At 44.6% G+C, this 16007-nt stretch overlaps 1 protein-coding gene across 4 annotated transcripts in view; it reads left to right on the top strand.

Moving 5' to 3' along the window:
- The first annotated feature begins 347 nt into the window (after positions 1-347).
- The window catches only part of LOC115479512 (collagen alpha-1(XVI) chain-like), a 125880-nt gene continuing 110220 nt past the window's right edge, over positions 348-16007 (top strand). For all 4 annotated transcript variants that reach the window (XM_030217460.1, XM_030217459.1, XM_030217458.1 and 1 more), the window contains exons 1-3: positions 348-403; positions 10052-10117; positions 12522-12639. In XM_030217460.1, coding sequence (XP_030073320.1) covers positions 349-403; positions 10052-10117; positions 12522-12639 — 239 coding nt within the window. In that variant the 5' untranslated portion in view covers position 348. The remainder of the gene's footprint in view (positions 404-10051; positions 10118-12521; positions 12640-16007) is intronic.

Genomic DNA, 16007 nt, shown 5'->3' with positions numbered 1-16007 from the left:
CACATCTCCCCTCTCCAAATGGCATCAGTCACCAATAGTGATCTCATCTCCATTCCTGTGTTCTTAGCGATAAGCAAGGAGAGGAAACGAATATAGAGGCCGAGGTTTCTTCCACATTTTTTCATGTTTCCAGTTAAGTACCATGTTTCCCATAGTGCCTCATTCTGTTTGAAATGTGGCAGCTTGAGAGTTGCCCAGATCCGCTGCAGGTGATGGTCTGATACTCAGGCCACTGAATGGTTGGTATGTCATGGTATTGCACTGACTTACTCTCGACATCTCTGCTTCCTTCCAGATCTGACAGCTCCTGAGGACATCATGCTGCTCACCTGGACCTCCGCACTCTGCATGTGGGGATTTTTCAGCCTATGCAGGGGAGGCTCATTGCACTCTGTAAGAAAAGGTATTCCTGCATTCTTTTCTTTCTCCAGGTACTAACTTGCATTTCCCAAATCAGGTACAGCAGCAGCCCTAGAGGGCTCAGAATCTATATTTGGAATGACTTTACCTACGTCTAGAAGTTTTATACCAAAAATTTAAGGTAGGGTTTAAACATTTGTACGTCTGGTAGTGTAGTAGTAGTAGATGTTTATTTGAAGCAGAGGGAACAGATAAGACCAGATCTGGTTACAAAGTGGAAGCAAATTCTACCCCTCATATTTCCTCTCCCAGATTATGTGACTTTTATTTCTGCTCAAGCTCCATCTCAGGCCGTCTTCAAATCTAGGCTAAAAGCCCACTTTTTTGATGCTGCTTTTAATTCCTAACCCTCACTCACTTGTTCAATACTCATGTTTTATCATTCCTACCTTAGTAGTTCCCTTATCTCTAATTTGTCCTGTTTGTCTGTCCTAATTAGATCGTAAGCTCTGTTGAGCAGGGACTGTCTCTTTATGTCCAGTGTACAGAACTGCGTACTTCTAATAGCACTATAGAAATGATAAATAGTAGTAGTCTTTGAGATTCCGGAATCTTGCCACTCTTGGGCTTCCGGAATCTTGCCACTTTTTGGGATTCTGGAATCTTGCTACCCTTTGGGATACCGGAATCTTGCCACCCTTTGGGATTCTGTATGGAATCTTGCTACTCTTTGGGATTCCGGAATCTTGCCACCCTTTGGGATTCTGTATGGAATCTTGCCACCCTTTGGGCTTCCGGAATCTTGCTACTCTTTGCTACACTTTGTCCTTATCCCTTATTTGTCCCGGTTGTCTGTCCTGATTAGATTGTAAGCTCTGTTGAGCAGGGACTGTCTCTTACATGTTCAGTGTACAGTGCTGTGTACGTCTAGTAGCGCTATAGAAATGATAAGTAGTAGTAGTGGTTTAAAAAAGGTTTGGACAAGTTATGGAGGACAAGTCCAAGTCTGCTATTGAGACAGACTTAGGGAAGCCACTGCTTGTCCTGGGATTGGTAGCATGGAATCTTGTTACTCTTTGCAAACTCCTCAGTTTTTAAAGCAGGCTGTTACTTTTTTTTGCCTCTTTTGGATAGATTTGGTCATATGATCATCTGTCCAGTGACCCAGTGGGACGTGGACTGGATCCTGACCCTGTTCTACTTTGACTTCTTTGCATGTATGATGGATTTGGAATCCTGTTATCCTCTTCCATGACCAGGACTGGATTAGTTCTCTGAAAACACGGATCCAGCAAGTAAATCTTGCCATGTCAAGGTGTTTCCCCAGCACAGAAGCCTGTATTAATTGAATATGGATTTGTAGACCACTGTGCCAGAAACAAAAGTGTCCACAGTTCACACAAAAATGTGATGCTCAGGTGTAATTTCAGGGGCCCATTTTTCGGTACTTTTTCAACTTAGAAGCTGGTCTGATGTACTGAGCACCTCTCCTGAGGGAACTGGGAGGACAAGCCATTGAGTAATGGGCCGACTGTAGCCTTGGTCTTTCATCCTCATTACCTGCAGTATTTTAGGTCTCCCCCCCCCCCCCCCCCTCTTTACTTCTGTCCTACTAACCGGGGAATCTGCACAGGATGCTTCAAAGACGATTCAAGTGGAGTGAATCTAGATTAGGAAGTTGGCTAGAAGGTTAGATAAATATTTCCAGTACTACTAAGTCTTATAAATCATCTGAGTTTTGCAAGTTCTGTGACGTCCATGGCTTAATGGAGCTGGTGCGTGGTAGAAGCAGCAGAATGAGACGGGGAGGGCTGGTCTTCATTCTTCCTCCTGTCTCCAGACTAAGAAGCTCTGCTGATCTGGTTTTCACACTCTTGGCTTTTCCTGCTGCTGCCTTCCACTTTGGTTTCTCTCAGTCAGGTCTTTGGCCCTGCATCTGGGGGGTGGGGTGGGGGGAGGAAGCAGTCACAGAGCAGACAATAAGGCGGAGAACAGCCCTGGAGAAAGGCTTCTGCTAGTGGGGCTTGGGGACCCCCCCCCCCCCCCGCTAGCCAAGGTATGTGAAGTTGCGGTGAGGGGTAGGGAGTTGGGGCACAATGTGCCTCCCCCACTTTGGGCTCTGCTCCCCCCCAATCTGAATTCTGACTATGCAGCATCCTTGGGGGGGAGGCAGCATTGACGGTCCTGCCCCAGACCCTGCTCAGTCTCTCGGTGGCCCTGATGTCCATAGCCTGAGGTGGTGGTGGTGGTGGTGCGGGGTAGCCAACCCTTATTCTTTGAAGCTTAGCGGAGATTGGGTGGTGGAGCCGGTGGTGGGAGGCGGGGCTGGTGGTTGGTTGGCGGGGATAGTGCTGGGCAGACTTCTACAGTCTGTGCCCTGAAAAAGACAGATACAAATCAACGTCAGGTATACACAAAAAGTAGCACATATGAGTTTATCTTGTTGGGCAGACTGGATGGACCGTGCAGGTCTTTTTCTGCCGTCATCTACTATGTTACTATTTCCTTTTGTTTGCAAGACAAGACTGAAAGGTCATTTTAACCAAAAATGTGGATGGCCTGTGAGGAAACAGAGAAAGACCATCTGGCCCATCCATGCCATCCACTGTGCCTTCCTCTCCCTTATAGATCCTTGTGCTTGATAAACGGGGCTCTTTCTCCATATCAGGGATCTGATCTTTGCAAGGAGAGATTTTAAATCCATGGGACTGATGTGAAACTTTTTCCTGTGTTGTTCACTATCGGAAAAAGACAGCCATTATGCTAAAATAGTATAAAGGATTCAATGCAAAGAGAAACCCTGGTTCTCAAGTGTTTTGGTTTTATAAACGAACCTTCATCAAGGCCAGAGACCCAACTGATTTTTCTTTCTTCAGGGTCCCTTCTGAGCTTCGCAGACGGATTCGTTTGGAACATGGGATGGGGTGTGGGCTTCATCTGTTCTTTTATTTCTGTGCTCTCAGTAGCATGTAGGAAATATTTACTCTGTGAAAAGAATGATCTCTGCTCCCTGCGATTTGTGTGTTTCTTCTTTTTTTTTTAATTCAATTTGTTTTATTGGCTCCGTATATTTGAGCTCTGGCTTGTTTACAAAGTTAAAATCAAAGCATTCCAATAACACAAGATCAATAAAGGAAGAATTTCAAAACAGTTAATCACTTTGCAGCTAGGCTGGCAAATCTCTTCCTATGCAAATGTCTGCTCAAGGATCCAAGCCTTGGCAAATGCAAGTCCATTTCTCTCACTTCCACAGTTAACTAGTTTATCGTTCCCATCAGTCTTGCCTCCCTTGGAACCACTGATGGTTGATATTAATCCAAATATTCTTTCAAATATTGTGACTTACCCAGAATCAACATCCAGAGTTCTCTCTCGCCTTCCCTCTCACTCCCACATACACTACAGACCTGGATTTCTATACTTCCCTTCTAAGCTTGTTTTTGAGGCAAGGGGCTTGTGCCCAGTACCCTCTTGCCTGTTCTATTGGATGGTACAGTCACATACATTGCTGAGAAAAGCAGGCTTCTGCAGCCCAGGTGGACCATATAGGACCGGGAGGCTCTTGGCGGTATCTGCCTGATACCTCTGGAGTGACCAGTTTTTGGCAGAGAAAAGAAGGTCCAGGCTGTTAATAGAGGCAGTGTATGCAAATCAAGTTCATGCATATTCATTGTGGCAGTGGCGTAGCCAAGGGTGGGCTGGGGTGGGCCCAGGCCCACCCACTTTAGGTTCAGGCCCACCAAGTAGCAGCACACCTATAATGTGGCTGGCAGGGACTCCAAGCCCCACCAGCCAAAAACTTCCAACAACATTTTGGTGCTAGTGAAAATCTGCTATTTAAATGGTATACGGGGGAGAGGGGATGTTTGAAAGACCATATGGCATGCAGGCGAGAGAGGGAGAAAACAAATCACTTGTAGGACAAGGTGGAGTGCGGCCCACCCACCTTGGGTCCAGACCCCCCAAACTTGGGTGTCAGGCTACGCCCCTGCATTGTGGATATCCTGAAAACCTGACTGGCAAAGGGGAACTCGAGGACTGACTAGGGAAACACTGGGTTAAGACTCTTGCCCTGGACCATGTCCAGCCTTTTTAGGACAGGGAAGCGGATGGGTCAGGAAGTGGTGTTGAGGGTTAGTAAAAACTGAAATCCATCACTGGTGCTCTACATGATACCAGAATCTATGGCCTTGGTACCGAGCACTGGGCATGTTGGGTCGAAATTCAGTGCTAGGAAATAGCGCTTAGCCAGCAAAGCGTGAGACAGCCAGTTATCTCATCCCCTGGATCCTACATATGGCACTTTGAGTTGGGCATGCAAATTTGACTGCGCTTCCAATTTGCTTGTGCAACTTAATTGAATAACGAGCCAATTAGCGCTCATGATTATTAATTATTTATTTATTGGGGTTTATTAACCGCCTTTATGAAGAGATTCACCCGAAGCCGTGTACAGTTTAACATCAAACTTACAATTGTATTAATATCATAACAAGCAATTAATAGCACTAATTAGATTTAATTAGCAGTTACGTGTGTAAATTTAGGTGCTGGAGCCACACCGCAGAAAAAGCAGCCCACTGGCGACCGCTGAACATTCAAACAGCAGGTTAAGTTAGAGTCGGCCAAAAAAAAACCCCGGATATTCGATGCCGGTCACCGGAACCAGCCGACATTGTATATCCGGGGCCAGTGGGCTGAATATCAGGGGCTTTGATCTTTGGTGAATATGTGTGAATGAAATTGCAGATTTTTTTAATGCAGTCCTGGATTTATAACTCTCATTGCTAAGCATTGTGGGAGTGAGAATTCGTCTTCAATTCCTAGAATGATTTAAAAAGCCGGAAGTGCCTGAGGGCGCATGAGGGACTGGTGGGCTGAGATCTGTGAGCTGTCTGCCCTTCTATCATACTGCGAGTGTCTCCCATCCTGCAGGAAACAGTCAGTCCTCACAATCGCACATTCCTTTCTTATGATGCGCAGCTGAAAGGAGCTTTTTTATTCCTTTTTCTAATGTCAGCCAGAAAAAGAGCAGGTTTGACATTTGCTAGTTAGCTTGTGTTTCTCCTCTCTCTGAGAACATGGAGGAGGGAGGAGGGAGAAGGGGTAGAGAGGGGCAGAATGACTCAGAAGCTGCCTCCCAAATCTGGATAGTCATCTCTCGCTGGTGTTTATTTGCACCGAGTTCGATAATACGATTGGTATGTGGATGAGAATCCATTCAAATATTTTGTCTGTACCCTTTTCCTCCATTGCTGACTCCAGACTTGCCTCATCTACGTTTTCTATAATGCCGGATACCACTATGATCCCCTTTTGCCCTTGGCCCACAACCTTGGGTCATCTTTCTTCTATCTTGACAATGCCTCTTGGGCTACATTACTTTCTGGCCTTGTCTCCTCGCGTCTCGACTATTGTAACATAGTCTTTGCTGGTTTGCCTAAAGTTGTTCTCACCTGTCTCCAAACTGTTCAGGATACAGCTACACAACCTCTTCTGCATGCTCATAGATCTGACCTCTCCTGGCTCAACATCACTGGCTCCCTGTCGTATTTAAGATTCTTACACTGGCTCATAAGTTCTTTACACTGGTTCTCCGGCCTGTCATTCGTCTTTGATTGCCCCTTGTATTCCTTCTCGCTCTCGTTCTGTTCATTTACAGCTTCTCAACTTTCTCTTCCCTCAGTCTTTTGCTCTCATCTCGAGTCCACTCCTCAATCGGCCTTCTTTTTCTATACAGTTCCCTCCTTGATCTGTGTTCTGAACAATCCTATCCTCGGTTTCTGTCATTGCTTAAGGCACATTTCTTCAGAACAGCTTTCCCTAACTTCCCCCCTTATTTCCTCATGGGAGTGGAACCGCTCTGGAACCCTATGTTGTGTGTGTGTTTTTTTTGTTAATATGAAGCCTTTATTCTCTTTCCTTTTATATTGGATGGAGTTCCTTTCCTTCTGTGGTTTTAATTGTACACTGCTCTGATTTACCTGAAGGGCGGTGCATTAAGTCAAACTCTCTCTTCATCTTTGCTCATATTGCTATGTCATTTCTTTATAATATCATGAAAACCTGCCACTTCCTTCTTGGATACAGTACTGAAATCCTTATCCTCTCTATGGTCTCTTCCCCCCCCCCCCCCCCCCCCCCCCCAGACTACTGTAACCTGCTTCGCATGCATTTTGTGCTGGATCATCTTCCTCAGCTTCAGTCTATCCAGGGCAAAAGAAGGGGTTGATCCTCAGCTGCTGGGCATTTTTCAAGGGAAAGGTGACCACTGAGGGAGCACCTCCTGCAGCCGGCCACAAAGTCCATGAAAAGGCATCATTGCAAATATTACGCTAGGCCTTAGAAAATACAGCTTCTTGGGAAAAGAGAACAAGACTGACTGCAACAAATCCCTACTCAAGTCACCTCACCTTGGTCACACCTGCAAAATATGGATCAAGCTTTACAAATGATCGCATTTTAGACCAAGTAAACTGACCTGGAGACCCCAAGATACTGGACTGTGCCTGCAGTGCAACACTGGTGCAGTACAAAGCGAAATTCATTTCCTCCCGTACCGTGCAAAATACAAAAATATCCGAGATGCTGCATTTTGATAAAATGGGGGAATACCTGAAGAAGGACTGTTGGCGTGGGAAGGCGTAGGAGAAGTGGAAAAACAGTGGTCCAAGCTAAAGGCTGCTATAAATATGGCGACTGATCTTTTTGTGAGGAAAGTAAACAAAAATAAGAGAAACAGGAAGCCTATATGGTTCTCCAAACAAGTAGCTGAAAAAATAAGAGCAAAAGAGGATTTGTTCAAGAAATACAAACGAACACAACGAGAGGATCACGGAAAAGATTATTGGATTAAACTGAAAGAGGGAAATGCGGCTAGCGAAAGCGCGAGCGGAAGAAAAAATGGCTAAAGATGTAAAGAGAGGTGACAAGACTTTTTTCAGATATATTGGAGAAAGGAGAAGAGGAAGGAATGGAATTGCGAGACTGAAAGATAATGAGAATGGCTATGTGGAGAGTGATGAAGATAAAGCGAACGTGCTAAACAATTATTTCTCTTCGGTGTTCACGGAGGAAAATCCTGGAGAAGGACCGCGGTTGGCTGCCGAGGGAACGTCTGGGAATGGAGTGGATACTGCGCCATTTACAGAAGAAAGAGTTTATAAACAGCTGGAGAATATGAAAGTGAACAAAGCTATGGGGCCGGATGAGATACATCCCAGGATACTTAAGGAACTCAGAGAGGTCCTGGCGGGACCTCTTAAAGATTTATTTAATAGATCTTTAGAGACGGGAGAGATTCCACGAGATTGGAGACAAGCGGATGTGGTCCCTCTTCACAAAAGTGGAGACAGGGAAGAAGTGGGAAACTACAGACTGGTAAGTCTCACGTCGGTGGTAGGAAAAATAATGGAGTCGCTGTTGAAAGAAAGGATAGTTAACTTTCTAGAACCCGACGGGTTACAGAACCCGAGGCAACATGGCTTTACCAAACGAAAATCCTGCCAAACGAATCTTATTGACTTTTTTGACTGGGTGACCAAAGAACTGGATGAGGGACGTGCGCTAGATGTAATCTACTTGGACTTCAGCAAAGCCTTTGATACGGTCCCCCACAGAAGACTCATGAATAAGCTGAAAGGGTTGAACTTAGGACCGAAAGTGGTGAACTGGATAAGAAACTGGTTGACTGACAGGTGGCAGAGGGTGGTGGTAAATGGAATCCGCTCGGAGGAAAGGAAGGTTAGCGGTGGAGTTCCTCAGGGGTCGGTGCTGGGGCCTATTCTGTTTAATATATTTGCGGGAGATATTGTTGAAGGGTTGGAAGGAAAGATTTGCCTTTTTGCGGATGACATGAAAATAGCCAATAGAGTGGATACCCTGGAGGGAGTAGAAACGATGAGAAGGGATTTCCTTAGAAGAATGGCCAGTTAGTGCTCATTATTGCTTAAGCGATAATGCTAATTGGCTTGTTATGCCAATTGTTATGCGTTGTTACAGAATACACCTGGATTTCAGTGCGGATCTCTAGGTGCACTATATAGAATCCAGGGGTAAGTTCATAGAACAGCGTCTAAGTACAGTTATGCGTAACTACAAATTACAGCCAATTATCACCAATTAACAACACTTAAGGGCTATTATTGGTATTTAAGTTCAATTGACGTCTAATTTAACAATTAAGTTAGGGTACAACTGACACTATGCTATAACTTCTCTGCCCAAATTTGTGTGTTAGTCAGAAATTTGGGCACAGAACTTTCTAGAATCTGGGGAATGGGATGTGAAGAGATTGGGCTGTTCAATCATTTCCTAGAGCGTCAATGATAACAAGTAAAGGGAAAGGTGCCGATACTCAGCATCCCCGAGTACCCCTTGAAACAAGCCCTGAGTCTATCCAAAATTCAGCTACACAACTTACCTTCCTCCACTGTTACCCCACTTCTTTGGGCTCTACCTTGACTTCGGTCCAAACTGCTTTCCACCATATGTGCATTCATGCTGCCTCATCTCTCCCTAGGCGGCAGCCCTAGGCAGCCTACTCCTGTCTGTGCTAACTCCAGGCTCCGCACTTTCCCCTGGAATAACCTTTTATGAGTTGGTCTGTCTTGTTCATATCGTTCATAAGGACCCACCTCTTTCAGACAACTTTTAAATTCGAACGCCTGACTCCTCCCTCTCACATTAGACATGTTTCACTGTGATACTTAAGCGATTGCTAGAAATTATTTGTCTTGTCAACGTTAGTTCCTGCTCTGCAGAGCTTAGAGTATCCATATTTTGTGCTCTTGTGGAGCAATTGGTAGGTCGTTTGTCTACTGTGACCATGTTTCAATTTGACACTGGGATTTCTGCCATGTAGCTAGGCTCTGGCCAACTCAGCCATCCATCCACTTTTGGTGGCAAATGAGTTGCCAGCATTAGCCGGGGTGTGTGTGTGGGGTGGAAGACAGATGACTGGGAAGGTGATGGCAAAACCACCCTGTTATTAGGCTACCAAGAAACTGTCACAGAACTGACAGTCCCTGTAAGACATTTATGACTTGGTATTTGAATGCAGGGGGAACTGTCTTTACCTTTCTTATAGAAATGTTAAGTATGGCTGCTTATGTTTCCTCCAGTTGGTCATATGTGACCCAGTAAACCCGGCATCCCTAGGGTTAAAATGAACCTTCATTCTGCCATTTGGTTGCAGGAGAATCAGGAAGAAAAGTTAAGGCACAACTCGATTACCTTTGTTTAATTTCTCATAATTAAAATACTAGTTCTTGAAAGAAATTCCAAAGTAGCTTTATTTTTGGTGGGTAACATGGTAATAACTTGTTAACATTCTAAAAAAAAATTGCCCTTGTAAAGTTCTGGCTCAAGATAAAAACACAAACCCCATTAGTCGTGATCTGTGAAGCTGCTGTGTCAAAATGCAACTCCCTGAGATTTAGGATCAACGTTAAAAAAACCCCAAAAACCCATTTGGCAAGTGACGTTAAAGGCATTTACCCTTCCAGCAAGCCACAAACACACCTGGATGAAGTCCTTGGGTCATTTGGTACCATTACTACCTCCGGAGCTCACTCTGATCAGTCAGGTGAGCTCTTGCTAGGTCAGGATATGTGGAAGGTGATCGTTGATTAAGTCGGTTAAGACGGGTGGTAGGTTAACTCAGCAGTATCTCCTGACTTTTCTCTTAAAGGCAACCAGTGTCCAAGTTTACAAGAGGAAGGAGTGAAGTTGGAGCAGCACCAAGTGAATACTTCAGGTGAGTCAGACTGAATTCTTGGAAAGTTATACAGTATCTACTTTGGGCTATGTATTGGGATCCTGCCAAATCTTATGACCTGGATTGGCCACTGTTGGAAACAGCATACTGGGCTAGATAGATCTTTGGTCTGACACAGAACATGAGTAGCCGTACTGAGGCAGACCAGTGGTCCATCTAGCCCAGTATCCTGCTTCCCACAGTGGCCAATCCAGGTCACAAGTACCTGGTAGAAATAGATCTCTTATATAGTCATTCTGGAAATCCTGAAAACCAGGCTGGGTTGTGGACCTCAAGGACTGGATTTGAGGGTAGTAGGGTAACTCTTATGTCCCTAATGCCCTGTAATTATTCCAAATGTGTATAAGCAGCTGCCTCCATTGCAATAGGATAATAGGAGATTCCATCCAAAATAAAAATAGAGACTGATTTCCCATGGACGCTGCTGTTCTAGAGACAAATCTGAGACCACAGCCAGTGATGTGGGTAATAGGGAGATGGTGTTCAAGTGAGTCTGCAAAAGACACAGTAAATGGCGCTGAAAAATAGGTGCCAGGATGAGGGTCCCAAGTCCAGTCCTGGAGTGCCCCTAGCCAGTCAGGTTTTCAGGATATCCATAATGAATATGCATGAACTCGATTTGCAAATGGATGTCCTGAAAACCTGACTGGCAGGGGGCATTCCAGGACCTGACTCGGGGAAACACTGACCTAAGACACTCCCCACCTTTAGAACCCAGTCCTTGGGACGCACCTAGCCAGTCAGGTTTTCAGGAAACCTACAATGAATATGCATGAGATAAATTTGCATACAATAGAAGTAGTTCATGCAAATCTCTCTCATGCATATTTATTGTGGATATCCTGAAAACCTGACTGGCAAGGGGATACTCTAGGACCGGACATGGGAAACTCCGCTTTATAGAACAGCACCTAGTGGGGATCCGTGTTCCAGCTGAGAAATCCTGGCATGTAAACTAGGTGCAAATCCCCGGAATTCTGTAAAACACTGGTGCATCTTTTGAGAACGCCCCTGACCTACCCATGCCCCTCCCATGGCCACGCCCCCTGTCAGGTTGCAAGCTGTGGGATTTGGGCGCCCAGGTTTAAAGAAAGGCGCGCACAATCCCTCATTGGTGCCAATTAGTGTCAATAATTGATCTTTAGCATCAAATTATTGATGTTAATGGCTCGTTAATCAATTAGGTTGCACACACATCTCAGGATGGATAATTGGGACCTTTTATCCCTTGCCCTCTCCCCTGAGGATATTCCTCTTCCACTGTATCCTCAGGCCATCCTTCAGCATAGAAAGCATTTAAAGATGGTTTAAAACATTGTGGAGACAGTGAACACAACGGAAGAAATCAGCTCATGCTTTTTTTCCAGGGTGCAGTATATATATTCAGGTACAGCAGATATTTTCTTGTCCCTGGAGGGCTCACGATCTAAGCTTGCACCTGAAGCAATGGAAGGTTAAGTGACTTGCCAAGATCACAAGGAACAGCAGTGGGATTATGAACCCTGGATTCCCTGGTTCTCAGGCCACTGTTCTAACCATTAGGCTTCTCATCCACTCTATACCTACTAGAGCCTGAACATGTAGAAAATTAAAGTCTAATGGTTAGTGCAGAGGACTTTGAGCCTGGCGACCTGGGTTTGATTCCCACTGCAGCTCCTTGTGACCTTGGACAAGTCACTTAACCCTCCATTGCCCCAGGTACAAAAATCCCCTCTAGGAACAGAGAAAGTATCTGCATAAAAAGTGTACAGCGCTGAGTTCCTGAGTACATCTAGTAGTGATATAGAAATCATTATTATTAGTAGTAAATTAACAGAATATCAACCCCCTGGCTCGCTCATCCCCTGGCAGCTTTCCATAAAACAGTGCTGCACGAGGTTTAGTGCTTAGAACCTTTTCACTCAAGTTCTTTGACTGTTCAAAAGTTTAAAAAGTTACCTCAAATCTCCAGCAAGCAGAGCCCAGCTCATACTGCCATTCTGGAGTGTGACTTCTGCTCCCAGGCTGGCTGGGATTGGAAATGCTATGGAAGTAGTGTTCACACCCCCAGTGATTTAAAGGGGGCAGGAGGGGAGGAAGGTAAGGGATGTGAATGCTGAAGCTCATTTTCAAAGCACCTATGTAACTCTGTAAGTCTGTGTGCTTTGAAAATGAGCACCACTGCCCCTAGGTGAGGAAGCTGCAGAAGTGACTGGGGCTTCAATCAGAACCAGACTCTCCTGGACTGCAAGTGAAACCTGATGGCACTGCAGTCCCGGAGAGGCTGGTTCTGGTTGAGCTGGAAGGCTGTAAATAGCTGGAGAAATCTGCCAGATCAAGAAAGCAAAAACAGAGCTTGACAGCCCAAAATGACTCTCTTCTATCTCATTTTTATGTCTTCTAGGGTTTAATCTCATTCAAAGATTTTCTCTTTTGAAGCTCCCATCAGTAAAGAAGATTCGAAATCCCAAGGGACCAATTATTTTACGGCTGGGAACCACCCCACTGGTTAAACTCACAGAGTAAGTGTTGAGCTTTGGAAGTCTCGTCATATGCTGAAAGGTATTACAGGCTACGTCACTCCAGAAACATATCCAGGGTGTCTCTGGTGGGGGACATGATCGAAACCACACTGCATAACAACCTATGAATTATGTGGATATTTTCCCTTTGAAAATTGTCCATGGGAGTTTGTACCCGATTCTTCCCAAGACATTGCATAGAGATTTGAAAATCCAGTGCAAATACATTTTCCAATCCTGTCCTAGAATAGTAATGCACAGAATTTATGAATTGTGAAAAATTTCAGGAGGACCTTGGGAGACTGGAAGACCTGGGCATCCAAATGGCAGATGAAAATAAAAATATGCACATTGGAAACATGTTCCAAATCATAGCTACCTGATGCTAGGTTTCACTTTAGGAGTCAACACTCAGGAAAAGAATCTAGAGAATTCTTGTATTTGATGAACAAACTAGAATGGAGACCAAGATAGTCCAAGACAGAGGAGCAGAACAAGAAGGGGGCCAAATCGCCTGACTTGGCCAAGTTTTGCCCTTATAGGGCTGCCTCAGGAGCTATAATTACTATTAAAAACAGTCAAATAATAAAAACACAAAATTCACATCAAATGAACAACTGAATAATATATAAACAATTAATTCTATTCAATTGTTCATTACTTGATTGTTTTTAACAGAAATTATAGCCCCTGAGGCAGCCCTATAAGGGCGAAACTTGGCCAAGTAGGGTGATTTGACACCCCTCTTGTTCTGTTGCTCTGTCAAATTCATCTTGGACTATCTCCATTCTAGTTTGTTTGCTGCTCTGGATCGTGTGGACAGCCTTCTTGCTTTTTGGTATAATTCTAATATATGGTCATTTTACTATTGTTATACTGTTAACAAAATTGTAAGTTTTATCTTCAATTGCTGTACACGGCGTTGGGTGAATTTCTTCTTAAAGGCTTAATAAATCCCAATAAATAAATGAAATAAATATGTTGAACTCTTCTGCTCAGTGTGTGTGAGGAAGGGGATGGCAGCCAAGAAAGCAAACAGAATGTTAGGAATTATTAGGAAAGGAACAGAGAATAAAACAAAGGATATTATAATGTCTCTGTATCACTCCATGGTGTGATGGCACCTTGAGTATAGTGTGGCTGAGGGCGGAGGTGGCTTCATTGTAGAGAGAGGCTGATTGAGGAGCAGTACAATGTCTTTCTGATACTGGTTCAGTTGTCATGGCTCAAGCATGAGGGAAGGGGTTGACAAAGCTCATAGCTGAGAAGTCATAAGACCATTATGAGAAACTTGAGAGCTTTGATGATACATGTGTAAGGATGTTCCTTCCAAGCATTGCTCTTTCAGGTTGCTTTGGCTTGAGAGTTATGAAGTCAACTCTTTGATTGACTAGAGAAGTTTTATCTTATTGTTGTATCTGTGTGCTTGAGTTTCTCAAACACACAGAAGTTCAGAGCTTGTTCTTGGAAGTGTATTGAAGACTATTTTAGTAAATGTTTTGTGCAATGGCTAACGATCTCACCTACCTGGTTTAAATGTGATATGTAGGAGGAACTGAGTTCTGTTCGGACCAGTGCCAACCTCAGCTCAAAATTAAAACAGGCAAAATGAATCTCTTTGAGGGGCTTAATGTGAATGAGGGTTAGGTTAAGAGTGTAGTGAAAGAGGAGAAGCCAATGACGGAGCAGAGCAGAGGGTGATATGCTTATTAACGGCTCTTCCATCCTCCTCTGGTCCTTACCTACCAATAGCATTGGCAAGGACTGGTCTCATTCCCGAGTAAAAGATATTTATTTATCTTTATTAAAATGTCTTACTGCTGTACCTATAAAACAGCTCATGCTGGTGATGGGATGGGCATGGGACAGGGGTGTGTAGGCTTTTATCCCATCCTGATCAATGTGGCTGTGCGGCCTGGAGAGGGGCTGCAGCTGAGCCCAATGCCTGTGGCACTTGGTTTCCTCCCACACTTAAGGCCATTGGCCACTGTTAAAGCTTTCACATAATTGGTTAATGCCTAGCAAAGCATTGTCACACGATAATGCTTAACCAGTTACAATGCTAAATTGTTCTCTAAATTGTACCATAGGACTTCAACACCTGGTAGAATCACCAGTTCACACAGGTCAACCTGATCCAGTACAAGCCTTGCTCCACTGTGTGCATGGAGATGGAGTCCCACTCCTAGAATCCAGTCCAGGGTGATCTGGGTGAGGCGACAATCCTCACACCTAGAAAAACAGATTTGAGTGGTTAATTTTATTTCTCCGTTTTTAGAAATGTTTCCTGTTGGTTAGGATCTTGCACCTTCTTCTCAACATACGGACAGATCCTTGAAATTCTATTTTCCGCTGTCACCAGTCCTACACATTCCTTCCCTTGAATGGAGAATCAGAAATTGTCTTCAGTGTAGAGAAGAGAAGTTTGAGTCTGCCAGGACCCGCCAGGATTGATTTGTGTCTGAAGGAAACAAAACGTTGTAAAGAGTTGCTTGTGAAGGTTTTTGCACTGTAATAAATGATTGGTCCTGGGATGTTGGAGCTACCTTTCCAAGTTTCTAGTCTTCACTGGAGGGGCTGGTATGTGACACAGTGGAGACAGGGCTGGTGTACAGAATCTCTTTGACATTTTAAAGCAACTTCAGATGTGAGGAAAGGGGGGGTGACGTGCACAGAGTAGAACGAATAATCACATTTGCTAGTGAGGACTTTTCTGCCCTGCCACTCCAGAACTATAACTCTGTCTCCCTGCTCCACAAATAGAAAGCCCTCTTCTTACGCTCTCTAGAAGACCAAGGGATGACTTGTCTGATGCAGTGATGTGCTGGAGGAGGCTTCCAGGAGACCCTTCTTAAACTGGTCTAGAAACACACAAAACTAGTGTGACGGAGTTCTCTTGCAAGCAGCCGGCAGTAGGTTACTCATTAGAAGCCTGGTCCATGTTCCTGTAATCAGAGACCTTGTTGGGTTGGGAGAGACGTTCCAGTCAGCAGATGAGTCCAGCTGCCCTTTTTGAGATGCTATGAGGTGAGAAAAGCCCCAGAACCTCGGGGAAGTCGGATCAACCCCCTCTCCAGGGTGAGCTTGCAGTGAGAAGCGGGTCTTGCTCCACAAGTCCAACACTTTGTGTTAAGCTTTCCCACCCACTCAGGAATTGTTTATGAGTGGCTTCTACACAGATAGAGTAACAATGTAATCCTGGGACGTGAATAATGTTTAGCAAATGACTTTCTCTGGGCCTCTCTCCAGCACTGAGTGTTTCCTTTCGGAAAGGTTGGCTTTGGGCCTGGATACTTCCAGACAGCAGGAAATTTAGGCCCTAATTTACTTCTCTTCCATTTTGTGTAAAGCAGGACCTTAAAGGACTG

This window comes from Microcaecilia unicolor, chromosome 11, assembly GCF_901765095.1.
Source record: "Microcaecilia unicolor chromosome 11, aMicUni1.1, whole genome shotgun sequence".
Lineage (NCBI taxonomy): Eukaryota > Metazoa > Chordata > Amphibia > Gymnophiona > Siphonopidae > Microcaecilia > Microcaecilia unicolor.
Note: the sequence above shows the minus strand (reverse complement) of the source record. Positions and strands in the feature narration are given on the sequence as shown.